The sequence below is a fragment of the Haliaeetus albicilla genome, chromosome 10 (genome assembly GCF_947461875.1).
Source record: "Haliaeetus albicilla chromosome 10, bHalAlb1.1, whole genome shotgun sequence".
In the NCBI taxonomy this organism is placed as follows: domain Eukaryota; kingdom Metazoa; phylum Chordata; class Aves; order Accipitriformes; family Accipitridae; genus Haliaeetus; species Haliaeetus albicilla.
The window spans coordinates 14,833,895-14,856,124 of NC_091492.1; the positions used below are offsets into that span (position 1 = coordinate 14,833,895).

Here is a 22,230-nt window from a genome sequence, read left to right on the forward strand (position 1 = left end):
CTACTTGTACAATTTTTTTTTTAATTATTATTATTTTTAAAGTTTTTAGTTTAATTTCTTCTTTTTCAACAGATTTAAGAGGTAAAACTACAAGAACAGGCTCTGAATCAGTACCTGGCTAAGACTCAATATATCTCAACCTCTTAAGCACTTCCTAACTTACTGTATCATTTTTCATTCTTTGGAATTGCTCTGTCTTAAAGGATAGAGACATTTGTTACTTTTTTCAAGGTCACAGAAAGTAATCATTATTCTCCACTGTTTCAGAAAGCTGAAGTAAAAAGCAATTATACTTTAACCCTCATTCTACAGTAACACAGGTTCCTTAGTGAATTTAAAAAAAAAAGTGCCTTGCATTTCTAACTTCATTCAAGGCTACACATCACCATTTCAGAGTTTTAATGTAGTCCTCCAGCTGACTGCCTGTCGTGGTTTAACCCCAGCCAGCAACTAAGCACCACGCAGCCACTGACTCACTCCCCCCCCATCCAGTGGGATGGGGGAGAAAATCGGGAAAAGAAGTAAGACTCGTGGGTTGAGATAAGAACGGTTTAATAGAACAGAAAAGAAGAAACTAATAATGATAATGATAACACTAATAAAGTGACAACAGTAGTAATAAAAGGATTGAAATGTACAAATGATGCGCAGGGCAATTGCTCACCACCCGCCAACCGACACCCAGCCAGTCCCCAAGCGGCGATTCCCTGCCCCCCCCTTCCCAGTTCCTAAACTAGATGGGACATCACATGGTATGGAATACACTGTTGGCCAGTTTGGGTCAGGTGCCCTGGCTGGGCATGAGAAGCTGAAAAATCCTTGACTATAGTCTAAACACTACTGAGCAACAACTGAAAACATCACTGTTATCAACATTCTTCACATACTGAACTCAAAACATAGCACTGTACCAGCTACTAGGAAGACAATCAACTCTATCCCAGCTGAAACCAGGACACCGCCTCATGCAAAATAAACAGCTATTTTTTTCAAGAGTTTCTTACACTCGTGACTTTTCTTTGACTTCTGTCTTGTGTTCAAGACAAAACCTGTACTACTTTCAGGACACACTGTGTGGCTTTACAAGACAGATTTAATACCTAGTGCACCTCTTATGCATGTTATGACAACACTAGATCTAAAAAGTCATAAACTATGCTGTTAAACTATATCCCTTAACTTAAATAAAAATATTCTTTAATACATCAGAATTATTTTAATTTATTTGCCGAAGAAGTAAACTCCATCAATAAACATTTTCAAATACATTACAGACTACCATGCAGTGCCAGTAAAATCAGTGTTCGGATTCAGCATCATTTATTCATTTTACTGCAAACCAGAACTCCTGGTTCACCTCTTGCTCCAGCTAGTTCGGTGACCCTAGATGAACACTTCTTTGCTTCTGTTGACCATCAGGACCTGGGGCCCAGACCACCGACACAGCGGACTCCAACCGTGCATCTCACCATTATGCATGCTCACATGCGCATGTACGCACACACAAACACACACGTTCTGTGCCACAACTTCTCCAAATAAAGCAACTCTGATCTCGATGTGAAAATTTTTCTTTATTAGCAAGATATTTTCAATAAAATTATTCCAAGACAAAACAAAAACCACTGCGACTTCGAAAATTGCCAGACTATTGATGTTTGTACTCCCAGTATCTGGAAAACTCACTGTTCTTAACAGCATTTTACGGCCTTCAACACTGTCCAGGATTAAAAATAGTATTTATTTCTTAACACTTATGACAAAATTAAAGACTAAGTTATGACTGAGAAAAATAATGCATAGTAGGAGACTAAAAGCAGTAAACTAACTTTTATAAGATGGAGTTCAAGTTCTATGTACAAAGCTAAGAAGTACCAAGAAAAGCAGCTTGTGGGGGGTGGGAGGAAGATGAGAGAGGGGTACCTGACTTTTTCCTGGAGGATATGCTGCATGATGACACCAAATGATTCATGAGAACCATGTTTTGCGCTTGAAACTAAACAACTTCTGTAAAAGCACGTTTAGGTTTTCTTCTGGAGAAAAGAAGAAATACACAGATTTATCCATTTCCACTGCCTTCTGCCTAATCAATTTCTTGCTTTTTACTTAGACTCCACATCCCAATCAACAGCTAGCAGCTATGAGCAACCCTTTTAAAGTAAGAGCAGAAAAAACCCCAATGAAAACACTCTAGTACATTGATTTACATATACCTTCAGTTCATTATGAATTCACAATATCTACTGAAATCATGCAGTGTATTTCTGCAGTGTCTGATCAACCACAAGGCAGCAAAATTGATCATCTTCATCTCAAAAGAAAAACTGCTTAATCAGATACAACTTTGGGGCAGCCAGACTGTTAGAATTCTGTAACTACTACTGAGTTTCTCAAGTGACAGCCTAAAAAAAAAAAAAAAAAAAAAAAAAAAAGAAAAAGGAAAAAAAAATTATTCTACTACTACTTAGAGCTGTCCTACTACCACTGCTATCTAAGCAGCAACCTCCAAAAAGGATAGGCAAATAACTGGGGAAAGCAACATCTTGAAATGCTATGGTTATATTCACTAGAGGTTATTTGCCAGAATCCACAGTGAAATACAAAAATAGGAAGCTTACTACAAAACACTGATGATACTGTTAATCCTTTGAAGGATAAATTGCTTTTAGACTCACCTGAAAGTGTTGGTTAAACTTGTTAACATTTGCTCTGCTGTATTTTCATAATAAGCAAGAAGTGAGGCACATCAGGAAATCTGTAGTATGAAACAGTTGGTACAGAGCGCCCAACACCTGCTACAGGTAGCCCTGGTCCAGCAGACCAAGCACCCACTAACTGCTGAAGGACATTCTCAAGGTCAGTTTTTTGTAAAAGGAATCTAATTCCTGCTCCCCAAGACCATTCCATGATGCAAACATAAGCACTGGAAGTATAGACTATCATGAGATTTGCTTGAAACACACACTCCTAATCCAAACAAAAACACTTGCATTGATGCACCCAGAGATGCAAAATAGGACACCAGCAATACCTGCATGTGTTCATGCATGCAGAGGAATCATATTCTGGAAAACAGCAACCCAAAAAGGCTTAAACAAAACACTGGTTTAAGACAGCTCTCTGGTTACACTCTTTAATCACAGGTTATCAATACCTTAAAGGTTATCAGTATCTTAAAGAACAAAAGTCAAGCACCATGTTTTGTTAGGCAGTAAGATACTAAGCATTCTTGATAGTACAGTCCGAAATACAAGGAAGAGACACAGTGCTGCTAGTAGCCTACACAAATCAAAAACCAACCCAAAGACCTTGTTTGGGACCTGATATTTGAAGCAAATATCTCAGTACTACTCTCCCTCTCTGTAAATCCTGCTGCCCATCCACAGGGTGATGATAATCTGTGAAGTATTGCCCAATACCTTGCCCCATTTTCAACTTTTCTTTAAATCAACCATAACAGTATTAGAGTGAAAATAACAGGAAAATTACAGATGTCTGTAAAATCTGACCAATGAAAACTTACATATATAGCACTTCCAGGGGAGGTGAAGAAGAGTTTCCTTAAACCATTTTTTTATTAAATTGCCAGTTGAAAGTTCAGAGTTCTTTGGTCTTGACAAATTATTCACCTCTACCAATTTTAACAGCTCAAGAGCTAACATCCCACACAACTGATGAAGCCATCTACTTTCAGTGCAGATGGCCAGTAACACCCATTAGCAGGATTTTAAGCTCCCATGTTAGATATGAGTGAGTGATGTTCTAAAGAAAAATAACATTTCAGTGTACTCTCACTAAAAACCGAATACTATACTCTTCCTAGTATCAATAGGAAGAATGCCTGAATAAACAGTAACTGTCTTTAGAACAAGGCTTCCATCTAGTGGCAGAACAGAGTAAATGCAGAGAAATCTCAAGAGAATTTGAACTGTGAACCTGCTTGATGGTCTGACATGCTATCACACAGAGCTATAAACACTGGAAGCAGAGTTCTTCAGAAAAAGGTAAAAGTGGCAGAAAGGAGAACTTGCTAGATGGTGGTGTATAAACAGGCTGGGTTTAAAAACTTATACTGGAACTAGAGAGTCCCCCCAAAAAATTTTGCATAAGCAACTTTCTGAAGTGTTACCATATTTATTCTTGCTTCTTGGAAACTATGCTGTTTCCAAGTAAGGCAGAGCTGCACTACATATAATTTTACTCTCTCATCCTTTAGCTGTCACTGGCTTTATTTTAGTTTTGCAGACCGAGAGCTAATACATTTTACAAATATAATCTACAATGATTTGCCACAGTATTTCATCCATTGATCATCTCTAACACACAAAGAGCTCTTGAGATGCCATTATGTTGATGCCTATTTCATACAACGCAGACGCTTTCCAGTTCGGTCCCTGAATACATTCCAAGAAATCTATGTCTTAGCATACCACAGCCACAGAGTTACCAGGCCTTTTGGAAGATGTTGAAGTGTCCTGTCTATATAGGAAAGAATGGTTTGTTTCTGATTGGTGGGAAGAGAAAGTCAGGACTCTTGCTTTGCAAGATCCACTGGCAAAGAACCACTCTCTCCCTAGGATATTTTCAAGGCCACCTGATTCCATCACAGCTTTCCTGAATAAACTGGAAGCCAGCAGGGGAAGAAAAATAGCATGACAAGAAGTGGGAAAGAGCTGACAGCAGAGACCTGGGGAAGACAAAAGGAAGAAGTACGGAAGTAGAACTCAACCACTGCTTCAAGAGAGTCTCCACCAATGAAGGAGAAAAAATGGCCTTGCGCTTTTGAGAACTACAAACATATTTTTCAGTACTTATCAGAGAAGGCACAAATGTAAAAATCATAAGTTAGTCACATCTCACAACATTAACTTCAGTCCTCTGAAGATAATTTCAATTCCATGTACAGGAGAAAGAAACAGATAAATGTAGGAATGCAGGTTAGAGTGCTGAACAGACTGCATTAGTAGTTCCCTTTGTCCCTTCTTAACACAGTAGATCACATTTCTAGCAACAGAAGCAATACAAACCTCACCATATCCTTAAGTTTTCAAAATCAGAACTTCCCTTTTGTCATTCTGACTTTAATAACTTACCATGCATACATATCCTCTATCCTTAAGAGTTACTCATCTGTCCTTACTACTGGTATCTGTGACAGGCTACAGTTCTGGAAAGCAGAAGTCTACATGATGTAGGGAAGTAGGTCTTGTGTTCGCAATTCCTCATTTACTGGAATAAAGACAAATGTATATTAGTGGTTTAAGTGCATTTCCACACCCATCCCTCTCATCCAGTGTTAAAAAGGACCCCAATTATTGCTCAGGAGTTAAGAATTTAAAAAAAAAAAAAACACTTTCCATGTTTCCTGCTTCTGCTTACGAAGTTTGCATCTGATCAGTCCCTTGTGGCTTAACTCAAAACTATCATAGCTCCTTCCTTTAACCAATAACTAATAAATAGTCAGTATTTGATAGTCTAGATCTATTAATAAAAATCTCTGCTTCCGCTCAGAGATCAGTCCTACAGCAGAACCTCATTAGGTAATTCTCACTATCAAAGTAATATGCTACTGAAAAGCATGAGTAATACTGAAGAAAAACTAAGACATTTAGTTGCATTCCCCTTCTTAGAAAAGGGTGAATGAAAGCTGACAAAAAGCTAGTATGTCAGATTTTATGAATGCAGTTACCTCCTACACCTTCTCCCTCAGGATTTTACAGGGCTTGAGCATCTTTTTTTTTCCTTGGTAAGACAAAACCCCCACATATTTACAAAAGCAAGAGTTTTGGCTCAAATTACACTACACCACTTTAACAAAGACTAACTTTGTTGAATGTCTTCCCCAAGCCTATTTCTACTGAAACAGCTCATTTTTGCACACTCAGGTAGACTTTTGCTTTGGTATTTACAGTGAACAGTCCAAAGGAAATACTGCTAAGAATTACACTTTTAAAAGACAGACAAAAAAGCTATTGAGAGTAAAAGGAATTAGCATAGCCTCATCTTTTGGAAATACCAGTAAGAAGATGCTAGCTGCAGATCTACATCTCTGACACCTGCTTCTCTCAGTCTCCAGTAAATGATGGGCCAAGAAAGAATATGGAAGACGTACTTACCGGACAAAGCAGAAACCCAGCGAACAGCTGTTACAAAACAAGTGCTTAGCTCTCAAACTTCAGGAGTCTGACCCCAAAAAGTATGTGTGATTTTTAAAAAACAACTCCATAACAGGGAATAATTTTCTAGAGAGAATTCATAAACAATATAAAGTTGTCGAGCAGAATAACCCCCCAAAACAAAACCACTTTAATTTTCTTCCTATCAGAATTATATCACTCCTGTTAAAAAAATGCAAATCAAAAGTCATCCCTAGGATGAATACCAGATTTCTAAGAGGTTTAAAACCAACACACCCTAAGTATCACAAATGTACTTAGTTCCCGGTTCAATAAAATATTTGAATATCAATTTATTAAAAAGTTATGTGAACTGTACATACGTAAACTGAAATATAGCTGAAAAATCTGAAATATATAATTTTAAAGGAAAATCATTTATTTCTGAAAATATTTAAAATATTGCATTTCTGGCAGCAAATTTAAAACAAGTGCTCTGGAATGGGTGCAGTCTCTCTGTGCATTTGTCTAGCATTTGTCTTCAAGGCGTAAAACATATCTGTTTTCTGATTTTTCATAGTACAATCTTGTGAACACTTTCTTTCTGACTTGTAGAGACATAATTCAATTTCCAAGAACAGCAGCAGAATTTTAACAGGAAATGCTATGGTCCTTGTCGGTGCAGACAACACACTTTCCGAGAGTCCACAACGCCTTGGAAATATGCTAGCCATTCTGCATATAAATGCAGCAGATTGTGCTTACAAATTACAGAATAAGTCTTTGATTGATAATTTTTCTGTTTATTTCCGCCAAGGCCACTGAAAATACGAAGGCCTTTTCATCTGAAAGGTTAGCATACATGTCAACTTCCTTTTCTTGTTTCTCTGTAGAAGAAAAAAAAGTCACTATTAGAAGCTTTTTCCATTATCTGAAGTTAATGCAAGCTACATAGTAGTTAATAAATTATGTGGAATGGAGTACTGGAATTTGAAAGAAGTTAGACAATCAACTCCTATGCAGGGAAGGATTGAGAGAAAGGAGGAAGGAATGGAAGCACACAACGTTGCTAGAAGAATCACAGAATTAGTCATCCAAAAGCATGACTGAATTTCTGTTCTTTAATGATGAAGAAAGAATGAGTCATTAACATTATATTGATTCCTGACACAAACGAGTACTCAAGTGTTCCTCCATTTTTTTAGTTGTGGGTTTTTTTTTTTTGCTTTTACATAAACATCTCCCATCCTAGAAAACAAAGTTATTTTACAATATCCTCATTAAACACAATATTTGTCTGCTGGTTTTACATCTAAGTAACAGAAACCCCAAAGTTTTATTACAGTGTCCAAGACCAAAGAACAGATACATGCCAGAAGTCAGGTTCCAAATTTGTCACCATGAACATTTCTGGACTTTCTATACTGCAGACTTTAAATCTTAACCCAGATACAGAATAGTGCTAACACCTCAGTGAGCAAGTGAAAGCCTCTGAATTCCCTCTGCTGGCTGGATGTTGGCTTGTTTCAATGCTACAGACACACAACAGCAAGCCATCAAAAAGTTTCCATAGTGCAGTGCTCAAGTATGCTAAGTTACACTATAGCGTATGACAAAACTCATAGAATAGTATGATTTCATAAATACCACTTTCATAAATACCACTTATTCCAGATCATGACTATCTATATCCCAGTTTAGCTAGCGATGTGTAGCTGACAACTCATTAAGAAAAAAAAAAACAAACCACACACCACCAACAAAAAAACAGCTTTGTCAGCAGAAGACCAAGCCTCTAGACACAAAGAAGAGAGGAATACACATAGAGCTTTAAGGTTGGTGTCTAGCTGTGGAACTCCATCTCTAAACCAAGTTCCACAGTGGCCTGGACAAATTTACAGTCACAACGTAACACTCACCTTACAGACCCCTCTGTCTTATTAACACAGACACACATATGCACACTTTTTTTGCCCGCAGCACGCTCTGGCAGACAGCTCCACCAAGACACCTAAATCAACAATGGGTAAGTGAAAGACAAAGCAGCATTGGAAAATAATGGAAAGCACCATATGGAAAAAAGATCCCAGCATCTCCTATCTCCACCTACTCACACAGTTATTCCTTCAATGGGTCCACATTCATAACAACATTTTTAGATTTGGCTTCACATCTGTGTTACAGCCATGGACACCATTCCAACAGACTGCCTTCTCTGTGAAGTCAAGTGCTTGCCTTAAACAACTAAGTGGAAGAAGCTGAAAAAACCTTTACCACTATGTTCTGATTTAATACTGATACAGAAACACACAGAAACAAAACCATACGCTTAAAGATTTCTAGACAACTTAATCACACACAAGCTCACCTTTCCCTACAAGTAAAACTGCTTAGTGAGGAGCCTGGACATACAAAGATGCATCAGTTTTTAATCTGAAAACAAGAAATTTGCTTAGCTAAATAAGACAAATCAAAGCATGTTTGATATTTGGAACGTAAGTGATTTCTGCTGGTTCCCTGGCTACACAAAACAATTTTCTCTAGTGTACTGAGCTTGAAATGAAAGCTAAGAAACTGAGTTTCACTGCAAGTCCTACCCTGTATTCAAGACAAATCAGTTTCTGTATGTACAGTCAGTCTGGGTTGTTCCACTTCCTCCCTCCCACCATTTACAAATTAACAATGCTGGGAGTTGTTCTGAGCACAGACACCACACACACTGGTTATTCCACATTAGTCTTTTCTATTTTTCTATCTAAACACCTCTCCTTTTTTCATACTTTCTGATCCAAACAAATCCAGCCACCACCTGAATATGTCAGCACCCAGCAAAATTAAAAATACTTCTCCCCCCCGGTTACAGTTAACAGATTGTAGACTTCTTAGCCAAAAAAAAAAAAAAAATTGTCAAGTTTCCCTTCCCCCCCCCATCCTCCTGAAGTACTGGCTTGTTCTGAGACTTCAGCTTTAAAGAATTCAAATCTTGATATCAAACAGTAGCAGAGATTAACACAGGTTTACAAGCTTTATGTGTTCTTAAGTTCACTTAGTTCTCATCTAACTAGTGAAGAGAAGAGCTTGCACCTGCATCACATTTCATCATATGCTACTCATAGGACACCATGGTTTCTACAGACACTATTAAAACTTTCCGCTTCAGTCTTATCTGAAAGTAGCTCTGACTCATTTCTCTATTATTAGCAAAAGACTGTCTTACAGAATCACAATACCATTTTTGTAAGATGTTAAAAATACTAAGTCTTTTGCTGTACAACTAAGAGGCTATTTAGGTGAAGATATTTAGTCTTTCTGGAGCATGTCTCACATCCCCAGATCTCCTGCAACCCACTAGACCCACAGCCCTTAAAACAGTGATTATGTATAAATAATATATGGACCCTCCCTTTTTTGGATTCAAAATCCAAAGTTCTGAGATTCACTATCCAAGATAGTAAGTTACTTCAAATGTGCACATTGGGCAACCAAATGTATACATAATACAGGCAGAAATTACTGGAAAAGGAAAACTTGGGTCAAGAAATTTAATTCAGCTTAAGTTTTATCAGGGTACTGAAATTTATATATCTTTATAAAGATTCATCCCTTGTTAAGTATCAAGTATGCTTTAGTAAGACAACAGGCCACTCTCAGTGAGTCTCACTTGATGGTAACCTCTTTCAGAATAACCAATACCACTTCCTCCTGCATATGAGGGGTTTTTTGTTTGTTTCAATATAATCAAGGTTGTTAACTAGATAACAAGGCAGCCTGGGAACCGGTCTAGCTGTGTATCACAGTCCCACACAGTAAAATAAAAAACATACCACCACAACAAAATCAGAATGAAATTATTATGAAGTTTTTTTATTTTCAAAATATATTGCAGCATTTCTGACCATGAAATTAAGCAACAATTTTGACAAGCCAAGCCTGCAGGGAGAAGTTCCTACTTTCCAGAGCCATCACATGGCTCTGAAACGCGTGATAGGCATATTCTCTGGGCCCTGGCACTCCGCCATATCCCCTCAATCTACATCAGCTTCCTCTTTCCTCCCCCTCCATTCCTTTTTATTAAATCTGCAGAAAAAATAGCTTATTTTAAAAAGCCCTTTTCCTTCTCCTGTTCTTCTTAACTGCTGTTGAATCCTGCAGCTCTTTGCTCTAACATGAGCCAGTCACGAAGGATACAAAAGAACTAGTCAAAGGCACAGACACAACAGGGAAGAAGCACACTATATATGAAAGAGCATGACAAGCAAGGAAGCAAAGCTATAGATGTCATGGGTGCCTTTAGGAAGAAAATTTTCACAGCTGGGTGGTCTTCAGATGGACAGATTATCTGCTTTTGCACACTATTATTATTCAGGTATTCTCTGTCCTCCTGTTTTTCCACCTACAAATACATTAGGCATTGCAGAAACCTAAGAGGCACCAAATATTTGACAGCTTTGCAAGCAGTGGCCTCTTTTCAAGTCTTTTGGGGGAAAGAAGAGTAGCACAATCTCTAGTGGCAACTAATGCATACCCAAAATACCCTAGAAATATACAATAGGCAAGGAAATAAGACGCATAAAGTCTAACACTAAACTAATGTCTTGGACTCCAGAGCTGACTTTCAACTCTATGCAGATTGATACAAGGACTAACAATGCGTCATATGAAAATCACCTTAATTGTAATAGAAGAATTAAAGTTGCTTAATATGCTTTTACGCAAACACCACTATCAAGCAACAGGTTTGGTAAAGGAAAAATATTTCTAAAATTCCCACTAATTACACCACACGTAGTAGTTAGGCCAATTTTATAAGCCACTTGAAAAGGGAAAAGTCAATGTTAACTTGTTTTATAGTAATTACTTACAAAACTATGAGTTCTTTGCTGAATTTATTTTTATAGGTGACAGCCATATGTCTCAACTTTTTTTATTTTATTTTTTAAATCTGCCCAATAACCACCACAGTTGTCTACACGCATTACGGTCTGACATAACCAGAAATAAATCAGAAGTAAGAAAATATCCTAAGCCCACTTATTCCTAAACAATAAGGTGTGCTGCACTGGTGAGGAGCAAAGATAATTACAAATGCGCATGAACCCAAGCTCTGTACCAGGTCTGCAGATGAAGAGGTTGAAGAAGAAATAGTAGCAGTAGTCACAATACCAAGTAAAGGGGATGGTAAGACAGGACAAGAAGATGAAGGCAATCTTCTCAGATGAGATTCAACTTTAAACAAAACACAACACCAAACATGAAGAAAACAACACACCACACATGCACTCTTATGCAAAGATCTCACTGCATCCGTATTTCTAGTTTTCTACCTCAGAGCACTGGCATATTGTCACACTTCAGAGTATGCAGCAAGAAGTTAAAAACATTCAGCCTAGCTTTTGATAGGAAAACATGTTCTCTAAATATCCCTCATACTTTCAAAATCTTGCTTTTTGGGGACTATAAAACAAGCATTAACAGAATGGATCTTTTCTTTTGATTGCTTAGATTGCTTTCCTCTATTTCAGGGACAGGAAAGAAGATTTACATTTATAGGGCAACCCAACCAGCTTGCAGGAATTTTCAAACCAAAGCTGTGTGTGAACTAGACTGGCAGTAAAATGCCTAGAAATGATCCTATAGGTGCTAGACAAAGTTTAGCTTAGATCAGCAACAAATAGGGAAGCTCTGTATTCTGCGAAGCTACATACATCAATAATCCATATGTAACAGTGAAGATATTAGATATTATAACTGTATTCCTATTACAGTAAAGCAACTACCATTCTGAAAACATACAGAAATCAAATTCCATCTCCTCTTTCCACAGCCAAAGCACTAGAACAACAACAAATCCCAATTCATACTTTTATAGGAAAGAAAATTTAAGAAGGACTAGATCTACATTAAACAGCAGAGACAACAAAATTGGTTTTGAAGAGTTAGAAGTTCAAGGAACTCACTTTGCAACACAGAATAACACCCATTTTTTGTTAACAAATAAGGTGGCAGGGAAAAACATTATTGCATTTCTGAATTATGCTATAAGGTATGCTTGAAGGATTCAGTAGTTTTAAGAACAAAATCTTCTGAATACTTATATGAAATCTTGTTCTTCCCCTCCTACTTGCCTTCCAGCCTTAAGTCCATGCTAAGTTTTGGATTCATTATTCAGGCCTTAAATTAATATCTCCAAAACCCACAGAGAGCAAATGCAGTGTCAACACGCTCTTAGAAAAAAAATACGAATCCTAAGTGAAAGTCACATACTTGAAGGGCTCCAAAATTACTCTAGTGCATGTAACAGTCTCTTTATTGTATAAAGATTAAAAACAGCAGGTCACCAAGGTACCTTAATAAGCAAGGAGGCATTCTTTCCTCTAGAGTATTATTCCATAGAAACATGGGACAAAAATTCAGGTCATAGTAGTGACTCAAGGTGCCCTTTTTACTTTGGCTCTCCAAAAGGTTTCAAGGAACTTTTTAAGCAATCCAGTCATCCTAATCACTCTCTGACACTGCTTGTCCTTGTGATATAGAGCAGCAGTACCTCAAAAAAACCCAACCAAACCAAACCAAACCAAAAAACCTACTAAGCACTACAGTCCAATGGCTTTCAACCTACATGTTGAAACTTGATATGGTGGCTAAAAATACAGACTTAGTTCTTTGTAGTTAGTTCTAATCAGACACTGAAAAAACATAAAACCAGAGGTCTCTACAGGTGTGAAACAGTCCCTTCCACATATTAAGATAACGGGTATTGGCTGAACTAGTCCAGTTACTTAAATGGTTTGAGTGGTATAAAGGTTTATTGATAAAAAAAGTCTTCATACAAAAAGTAAACCCAATGAACGTATTCCTCCAGTTCTCATACCTCTTTCTTCCTCATGCTTTTTGGCTGAGGCACTCTTAGGTCTTCCTCTTCCTCGTCTGCTATGATCTGAATGGCTGTTAGACCTGGATCTTTTTCGGTTTTCTAAGTCTTTATTTACTGCAGAATTTATCTTCTCTCGCTTAACTCTCTCTGTCCGTCTCCTTTTGGCCTCACTCTTGTTTTCTGCGCAAATGAATAGAAATGGTATGATCTAAAGTTGTTTTCATCTTTGCTCTTAATTTACTCTTAGTGCTTACCCCACCCAATCACCTTTTTTCTTTAAATCTCTTAGCAAAAGCGGTTAGATGTCTGTACCTTTACAGAACAATTGCATCTGCATGATATCGATGCAGAAATTAAGGTGTCAGATCCAGAAAGACACTTCACTTCTTGATTACAAGGATCAAGCCTTTAGTTACTTCAAATGCATTCTGCAACATGAGACATCTGCTAGTGTGCAAAAAGTTCACCGTTTCCCACAATAAGATGGAAAAAAACTGTACAAATCACAGCCATCAAGACTGCCCATTGCATTTGTTTCCACTAGCCAAAAAAAAGGATTTTATCATATAGGCAAACAGCGAAGTACTTCATCATCTTTTGACATCAACAACAAAATCATTCCCGCTGCTCTCACAAATTGAAATGCTGAATCAGTAAACACCACATTACATAGCACATGTCTCTCACCAAATCTAGCCTATGACAAGCCCTCATAACACTTAACACTGAACAGGTGTACTGTTTTCCTACACACCAGAGTAAAAAAAAAAAAAGTATTTAGATGAGTTTCACCTGTAAGTTAAGTATGAATTAATGAGCTTCAGTACTGGAAATAGTACAGTCGCCACAGCACACTATTCAACACAGACTAGTTGCACATTTGCAAGGCTGGAGCACTATTCTGTAGTAGCTATATTGTGGAAAATACTGGAACATCGTTTTCTTAAACAAGTTGCAATTACCTTATGAGCACAAGATAGACATATGTGGTCTCCCACTATATCTTCCTGGGGAACTGGTTTCCTTTTGCTGCAGTTGTGCCATCAATCTTGTAGTATAGACACAGGGTACAAACTGGACAGCAGGGTAACTTGTCACTAATATTAACACAAAAGCTATATTTCACAGTATCACAAAAAGGTTCAGGTATCAAGGGACCTCTGGAGATCAACCTGTCCCACCCCCTTGCTGAAGCAGGGCCACCTACAGCCTGTTGCCCAGGTCCATGTCCAGATGGCTTTTCAGTATCTCCAAGGTTGGAGACTCCACAACCTCTCTGGGCAACCTGTGCCAGTCATTCTCACAGTAAAAAAGTGTTTCCTGATGTTTAGAGGGGACAGCCCATGTTTCAGTTTATGCACACTGCCTCTTGTCCTGTCACTGGGCACCACTGAAAAGAGCCTAGCTCCATCTTCCTTACACCCTTCCTTCAGGTATTTATATACATTGATAAGATTCCTCTGAGCCTTCTCTTCTCGAGGCAGAAGTGTCCCAGCTCTCTGTGACTTCCCTCAGAAGAAAGATGCTCTAGTCCCTTCATCATCTTCGTGGCCCTTCACTGGACTCCTCCAGTATGTCTGTGTGTCTCCTGTACTGGGGAGTCCAGAACCAGACACAGCACTCCAGGTGCAGCCCCTCCGTTGCTGAATAGAGGGGAAGGATCTCCTCCCTCTACCTGCTGGCAATACTTTGCCTAACACAGCCCAGAATTCCGTTACTTGCCTTTGCCACAAAGGCACATGTTCAACCTGCTGGTCACCAGGACCCCAGGTTCTTTCCTGCCAAGCTGCTTTTCCAGCAGGGTGGCCCCCAGCATATATTCGTGCATGAGGTTCTTCCTCCCCTGGTGCATTTCCTATGTACAAAGCTGAATTATACAAGAGTTCTGCTCTACCAGAACATGGCCTTCAGCTTCATTTGGTAACTACTTTATCAACAACCAGGAAGGGGGGAAAAAAAAAAATTTACCAACACTTCCAAACTACCACAGACATTGCTTAACCTCCTCCACCTTGAAAGTTCAGTTATTTGGCATAACGTCATATAATTCCTACAAGCTGGTAAACTGTAAGTATCCTTCAAAATAGTGATACAAAATGGAAGCTAGGTGTATTTTGTAAGCCGAGTAGACAATTTTAAAAAGATCAGATACCTTTTTTTTTTTTTTTTTTAAACATCTTCCCTGACAGGTGCTTGTTCTGACTAATTCCTACTAGGACTGGAGGAAGTCATAAAAATGAACACAAGGAGAATATTAATCATGCCAGAATGCACATTCAACCAACTTCTTACTGTGCCCATCAACAACAACAGACAAAAAAGTTAGACACAAAAATACACTATTTTTTAATTTAACCCATGCAGAGAGAAGCAAGACCCACCTGGTTTTAGATTAAACATATGACCAGTTTTTACTTTCAGAAAACCCAGCTTCAATCAGCATGTACTATGAAATCCGATCCCTTTGACACCTCTAGACATTTAGGTTCAAAATAGGATTAACAGAAAGCTTTCTGTAAGGAGTTATTTTGCATAATGACCAATGTGCACAGCTAGAATATACACAGAATAAATAACATCACAAGTACAAAGTAAGACTGAAAACATCAGCTTTTTCCCCCCCCAAAATTCAAGAAAAATCAACATATTCAAAGTCTACCTGCACAAATTCAAGGAAAAGCAAACTGACAACAGTCATTTTACACAGAGAAGTAAAATACTCTATCCTTTGCCTCCAAGAAATAATGGGAAAGAACTGTTGTCCCCTTCTTCCCATCTCTGTATTACCTGTGATGGGTGGTGATCTCTCAGCACGTTTAGCATGCAAGAGTTTTCGACTAATAAATATGTAGCCACAGGGACATGATTTACATGCAACAGGAACCTGGGAAAACAAAAGACAAATATTTCAGATCATTTCAAATTATGACAAAATTCCTGTCTGATGAAGAAAAAAAACTAGTAACGCACATTTCGTCCTCAGAGATACCTCTTCAAATTCAGTCTGTACTGCCAGCTATGGCCTGTACTATTCTAAAATTTTACTTATAGTAAAACCAGGTTCTGCTGTGAATCACCCACCCAGCCTTTTCTTTATGCAGTTGTTGGAAACCAAGCTTGAAATGTACAGCTGTTGTGACCACTTTGTACTACCAATCCTTTTCCCCAGACTGTCAGGAAGTGGGTGGGGGAAAGCGGAGAGCTCTAAAGCAAGGGTGAATTAGAAGAGAAATACAATTTCTCTTCAGAGCTCTCAAACATCCCCAGTCAAATCAATCAGACATTCCCAGTTTTGCTTCCTTCATTTACTTTAAAAAAAAAAAAAAAAGAAGAAAAACTATGAGTTTCATACGTATCAGTACATTCTGAATACATCCACTTTTCGGAAGCAGTTGAAAGCAACTCCTTCAGAGAGCAGGAGCAGCTTTAAACAGGAGGCACAATAGAGCCCGAAGCAAAACAGATGCATTTGTACCACACTCTACAACAGCTCTGTAGACAAGGCCGGGTGGTTACAGAAGTACCTAGTTAATTCAAAACACAAATAACCTACCACAGCTAGTCAAAAGCTGACTGCAGGATGAAGAGTTTAAGAGACGATAGTGCCTTTCGTGATCAACCAAGCAGTCAGGAGCAGTACGTTCCCCCAGCATAAGACAATTTAAATCAAGATGAGAGAACCTGGAAATGCCACACTTACATGAAAAATGACAAAAATCTTACCCTGAGCAATTAAAAAAAAAAGTGATGCTGATAAATTACAAACCTCTTTACCTTCACTTTAAAAGATCTCAAAAGATCTTGGCTTTAAGTAGTAAGGAATACACCACATTGCTTTCATTAGGTTTAAGACTGAAAACACAAATCAAAGCAAGTTTAAACAGAGATCTGGAAGAGATTAACATAACACACATTAAAGTCAAGTCATGTTGAAGCACAACAGTGGGGGGGGAAAAAACAGGAGGTAATTTCTCAAATGTAATTCTTTAAGACAGGTCTCTACGAGTTTGCCAATATCCATGGAAACAAACAGGAGTACAGAACCATGACTGCCTGCTCAATTTTACCGGACATACAGAAGAACCAAGTTCCCATGTTCTACTGGCTGGGAAAAAACCTACCAAAATAGTACCTGTATTTGTAAAGGGGAACTTAACTGCTACTCAGAATAAACAAATTATTTTGCTTTCTGTAGCACATTTTAACTCCTGTACCTCACCCTACAAACAGATTACAGATAGATTTTTGATACAGGTTTTATGTAACTACAGACTTTTAAATTCCCTTTATGGAGACACAATTCTAATCAAGGTTTATTGAACTTTAAAGCTCGGAATTTAGCAGACTTGTGTGTGCATTTATCTCCTTGTTCATATGTCAGTATAAGAGTACTAAAAAACACTATCTAGCAGATAGTTTGTCTGTATTGTTAAGATGATATAGGAGTTCCATTTAAACCCATTTTTGAACACCTGGGTCGCTCCAATAATTACGTTTCCAGGCTCAGCCTAAAAAAAAATTTGGGGAAAACCACCCAAAGGAATTGGAGCAGACCCAATATTTTTCAATGAACTTAACTGTGCTTAACAGAACAATATTGTTCTTGTGTTGCAGGTTTGGCATGTAGGTGTGTGAGCCATTTGGGGAGGGTGGGGGGATTAGGTGGGAAGGGGCTTATTCACTGAAACGTATCAGTTATCCTTTGAAGACCTTTACTGATAACATCCTGTAATGTAATTAAGGCAACATAGGCCTACAAACACTATTTTACTCTGTTTAACATTTTCCTAAGCAAGAAGAAATTGAGTTTCTCATACAAGAAAGTTTACCTGAAGCTAAATTAAGAAGTGATAATTATTTCTTCTGATTGACTGCAAGTACTTCAGGCTCCCTAGTTTAATGGGGCTGTGCTTTGGCTGTGAAAATATCATCAAAAACCTTCTTTTTTTTTATTTTAAAAAAGTCTAAATGGCAACTACATATCATCTAAATTACAGCAGAAAAAGTTTAAAAGCCTAAGAAGTGTTACTCAATATTACACTCCAATATTTGTGGCTGTCTAAATATTTCCATGCATGCCACTTCTAGCGAAGAAATCAGAAACAAATGCAAAGCTCTTGTTTATGGAAGAATTTAAGAAACACTAGTACAGGACACAACCACTTAAAGAGTCACACAAGAGCTTCCCCACACTCTGCAAAGGGTTGACATGTACTGTGGGTTTTAGTTTCTTGTCCTCTCCCAAACATTTGGCACTGGAAAACAAGGTCCTATGAGCAATGCTTGTGCCAGGGCAGGACACATATGCATATTAATTCCATGTTAGCCACAGAAGAGTTGCCAACAGAAAATCTACATTGACATATGCATATCGCGTGTTTTAAAGCACAGAACAAAGTGAAAGTTTTGGCATCAGCTTAAAAAGCAAGCCTATAATGCTTGCTTACTTGCTCTTCCTATTGTTGGTGGCTTGACATTCTGTACTTTAAATAAAAAAAACCAAAACACCACCACCACTCTCATATTCAACTTCTCACTCATTTTCTTCTTTCACCAACTGAATAACCCCAAATTGGCACACAATTTTTTCTCAGAAATAGTACTTCAGTGACATGCTTAATGTGAGCATTTGCAGTGGTTCATCTATTGCTTAAAACATGAGAGGATGCACCCCCCACAGCTCAACATTCCAAACTGTTCCAGGATGAGCAGAAACACTATAAAAAACCATGCAAGTCAGAACAAATAAGATGACTTTTTTTTAATCTTTATAAGTAAAGGAAAAATGGCATGAGATTGTTTTTTTAAGTATAGCTAAACTAGTGTATACCAGTCAAGTTTCAGGATCCAGTAACAGAAACATGTTTCCCACAATTACATGTAAAAGCCTCTCCCCCTATCCTGAGCCCCACAGCAGCCTTCTGCAGTGCTGTGCTATTGTTCCAGCAGAGGAGCACCGCTGCAACAATCTGGCCTGTTTTTAATAGTAACATCATTACCAGGAAAAAGAGTAAATGAAGACAAGCTCGTAATATAGTAACAGTGAAAATCAGCTGCTGTTACTGTTTAAGCGTAAGTAACTCCATATTGTACACATAACAAAACTGCAGCGAGACATAAACAACAGTTCACGTACACATTTGGACTACATGATAGGAATCGCGGTGAAGGTCTCAGTTTTGCCATTTCTAAACTACTCCATGAGAAAACAACACAACTGAATGCTCTCCCGACTAACCATAGGCACATTAGTCATCCAAAGGGCAAACTGCATTGTATAAATTACTAAGTTCATTACATTTTTAATAAATTACATAGCTACTAAACAATACTAGCACATAAACAATCAATTCCGCATGTCGCACAGAAGTCCTTCAGCATACGATAACTATTACGTTATCCTGCAAGAGGAACACGGTATTTAATCCACATTCCCAGCAGAAACTGCAAAGGCAACAATTATTTACTTCACATAAGCATTGCTTCGCAGTAGCACGGAGCCAGCTTGATTTTTTCCTGCCTCAAAACCAAGCAGCTCAGTCGACAGCGTCTTGCATCGATATCGCAAGCGCATAATCTGCAGCGGTGGGTATCGAGAAGCAACCACAACCGACACGCAGAGCAGAGAAAACAGGAAGCAAGGCTGTGGGCACTAACGCGGGGAGCCGCTGGCCGGCCGGGGCACGGCACACAGCCCGGCTCCCCGGGAGGCGGAGGGCGGCTGCCGGCGGCCCCTGAACTCCGACCGGCGCGGCGAAAGGTCAGTGCGGGACAGCGGACACCCACCGTGCCCAGGGACGAGCCAAAGCGGGGTCGGCAGTGGCGCTCGTCCCCGAGGTGCTGCCGGAGAGGGACGGTGGCCCGGGGCGGTGAACACCAAAGCTGCGCTGAGGGAGCGGCTCCCGCAGCCCCGCCGCCGACCGCAGCCGAGCGGCCGGGCCCCACCGACAGCCACGGGCCGCCGGCGGGGGCTGACGCCCACCTCCCCCCGTTCCGCCTGCGGTCCCCATCCCTCCCTTCAGCCAGAGCCCCAGCGACAGGAGCAACCTGACCTCGCTGAGGTGGCCGGCGAGCCCTTCCGCCCCAGGGCGCCCGCCGGCCTGAGGACCGGCCAACCAGCCCCGCTCGCGGGCCGCCTGCTGGCGGGGCGGGCGCTCCTCCCGCTCACGGGGGCGCCGTTCTAACCCCGCGGCCACTAATCCCCCTTCCCCGGCGGGGACGGCCCTCGAGGGGAGCGGGCCTAGCAGACGCCTCACCTGCTGGTCGCACTCCGGGCAGGACTTGGTGGCCATCTTCACTTTCTTGGCCCTGCTCGAGGACATGCTCGCTACTGCCGCCGCCGCCGCCGCCGGAGCGCCGGCCGCGCCGCCCCGCCCCGCCCCGCCCCACGGCGGCCGGGGAGGGCGGGAGGAGAGGGCAGGGGCGCGGCGCCGACCGGGGGCGCGCGGCCGGCAGGAGCCTGCGCAGCCTCCGCAGGCCCCGCCCGCCCCCGGCGCAGCCCTCCGACAAAGGAGCCGCTCGCTCGCTCCGCCGCCGGAGAAGCTCTGCCCACTCCGGCGACGGTGGAGCTGAGGTGGGGGCGCCTGCGCGAGGAGCCGGCTCCGCCGCCGGATTGGCTGGGCGCCTCGCATGGCCGGGGCTGCGCGCGGTGGGCGGGCCGGTAACGGCTCCTCGCGCCACCAGCGCGGGGGCCGAGGGGGAATCAGGGAGAGCCGGCGGCGGGGGGACCCCGGAGCTGTGGTGCCCACCCCGAGCCCAAGCTCTCGCTGTCGCCTCGGCTCCGGCGCGATCGCCCCTCTCGGGTGTCTTCGGCGTGGCTGACAGCTAGGCAGCGCTCCACAAAAGCGAGCCGCTGCTTGGTTTTCGCGTGCCCGGGGTCTTCTGTTTAATTCGAGGCAGTAAGTGAGAGGGCAGCTCCTTTTTGCCTTCCCGCTACCTGTGCCCCATAAGCAGCACCAGCAGGATGAAGTTACACTGAAACATAGAAGCGGTCAGGAAGTTTTAAATACTACTTTTCTGGTCTTCGTCGCAATTCAGAAAAAGACAAGACTAGAGCTGAGGAGAAGGGTTAGCACCTGCTGCTCCTTCACCTTCGTGAGCCTGCCAGTTCAACACTTAGCGTATTCAGTCATGCCTCTGAAACTTGTTATGCTTGCAAATTCGATGTTTTTACATTAGTATGTTAATTTTCCTGTCACACCCACCTAGAAATATTAGTAGCATAATGTAAACTAACTGCACTTTTATGTTTCTCACAATATGCATTTTTAAAGAAATGTAGCAGCTAGAAGTACTCATTTCAGCTCCAAAATACCTTCAAGATAGAGTCTTAGACTGAAGCTTCGCATCAGCATGTAAAAGCTTTGTATTCCTACAAAATATTTATATCTGAATCATTTACCTCTGGAGTTTAAAAAAAAAAAAGGAAAGTGATAATGACAATACTGCTATTAACAGGAGTTTGGATGTTTGGGGGGGAGGGGCGGGTTGTACTACAAAATGTCTACAGGAGAAAAGGGCCACAAAGTCTCAACCAGAAAATTCTTTTTGAAGATTACTGTTTAAAATAGCCTGAGGTACAGCTGCCAACAAATATTAAAGAACTGTACTGGAACTGTAATGCTTTCACATGGGTAGCAATCAGTGCATCTGTGAGGCTGGCTCTAGGCCCAATATAACAGAATTTTTATTTTATGTTTGTAGTTTAGTCTTGAACTCAGTTTGCTGCACCTACATATTGAGAAAAAACATTGGAGGAGAGGCAGTTTTGATAAGACTTTTGTCTATACTTCTTCAGGGAAATCAACCTAAAAGCAGTTTGGAGGAAACTTTTTTAAAGTTACTTTTACAGCTATTTAAATGTTAATACCATCTGCTAGCTCATTACTGAGATACTTTGATGCACGTGGACAGGAACATAGAGAGTGTACTTATTCGTCTGTCAGAACAGCCCAAATAATTTTTCCCTGCCAGGCAAATTAAAAAGACACTTCTTCCTTCAGGCAGAGAAAGACTAGCACTTGCCATAGTTTCTCACAGAGTAAAATTCTCCTTACAGCTGAAGTGCCAGTGGTCTTCCTGTGGCTTGTTGACTTTCCCTACAGATCAGATAGCTCAAGGTATCCCAGTTGCCCAGTAAGTTTGTCTAGAGTCTCACTAGTGCTTGATTTATTCAGCTTAATTGTTGAGGCTAATTTATTACAGGTTCTGTGGAACTTGAAAATGGAGTTCCAGATTCAG

General features: G+C 40.4%; 2 protein-coding genes across 8 annotated transcripts in view; both read right to left on the reverse strand.

Moving 5' to 3' along the window:
* Positions 1–20,349, reverse strand: part of MYLK3 (myosin light chain kinase 3) — a 65,803-nt gene extending 45,454 nt beyond the window's left edge. For 2 of the 6 annotated variants that reach the window (XM_069793574.1, XM_069793569.1), the window contains exon 1: positions 20,247–20,349. Coding sequence is in view for 1 of the 6 variants with exons in the window: in XM_069793570.1 (XP_069649671.1) it covers positions 12,988–13,002 (15 nt within the window). In the remaining 5 variants the exon portion in view is untranslated. Of the gene's footprint in view, positions 1–5,093; positions 6,293–12,987; positions 13,126–15,777; positions 15,878–20,246 lie in introns of those variants that run through there. The other 4 variants (XM_069793572.1, XM_069793568.1, XM_069793573.1 and 1 more) reach the window with 3 other exon arrangements.
* C10H16orf87 (chromosome 10 C16orf87 homolog) lies at positions 6,535–20,389 on the reverse strand. Of its 2 annotated transcripts, XM_069793586.1 has the most exons (4): positions 20,247–20,389; positions 15,778–15,874; positions 12,988–13,170; positions 6,535–7,003 (listed from the first exon to the last, which is right to left on the reverse strand). In XM_069793586.1, exons 1-4 carry the CDS (start codon positions 20,310–20,312, stop codon positions 6,885–6,887), a joined length of 465 nt encoding a protein of 154 aa, XP_069649687.1. In that variant the 5' UTR covers positions 20,313–20,389; the 3' UTR covers positions 6,535–6,884. The 2 variants fall into 2 exon arrangements, with proteins under 2 accessions (XP_069649687.1, XP_069649688.1); XM_069793587.1 differs by lacking the exon at positions 12,988–13,170.
* Positions 20,390–22,230: the final 1,841 nt, after the last annotated feature.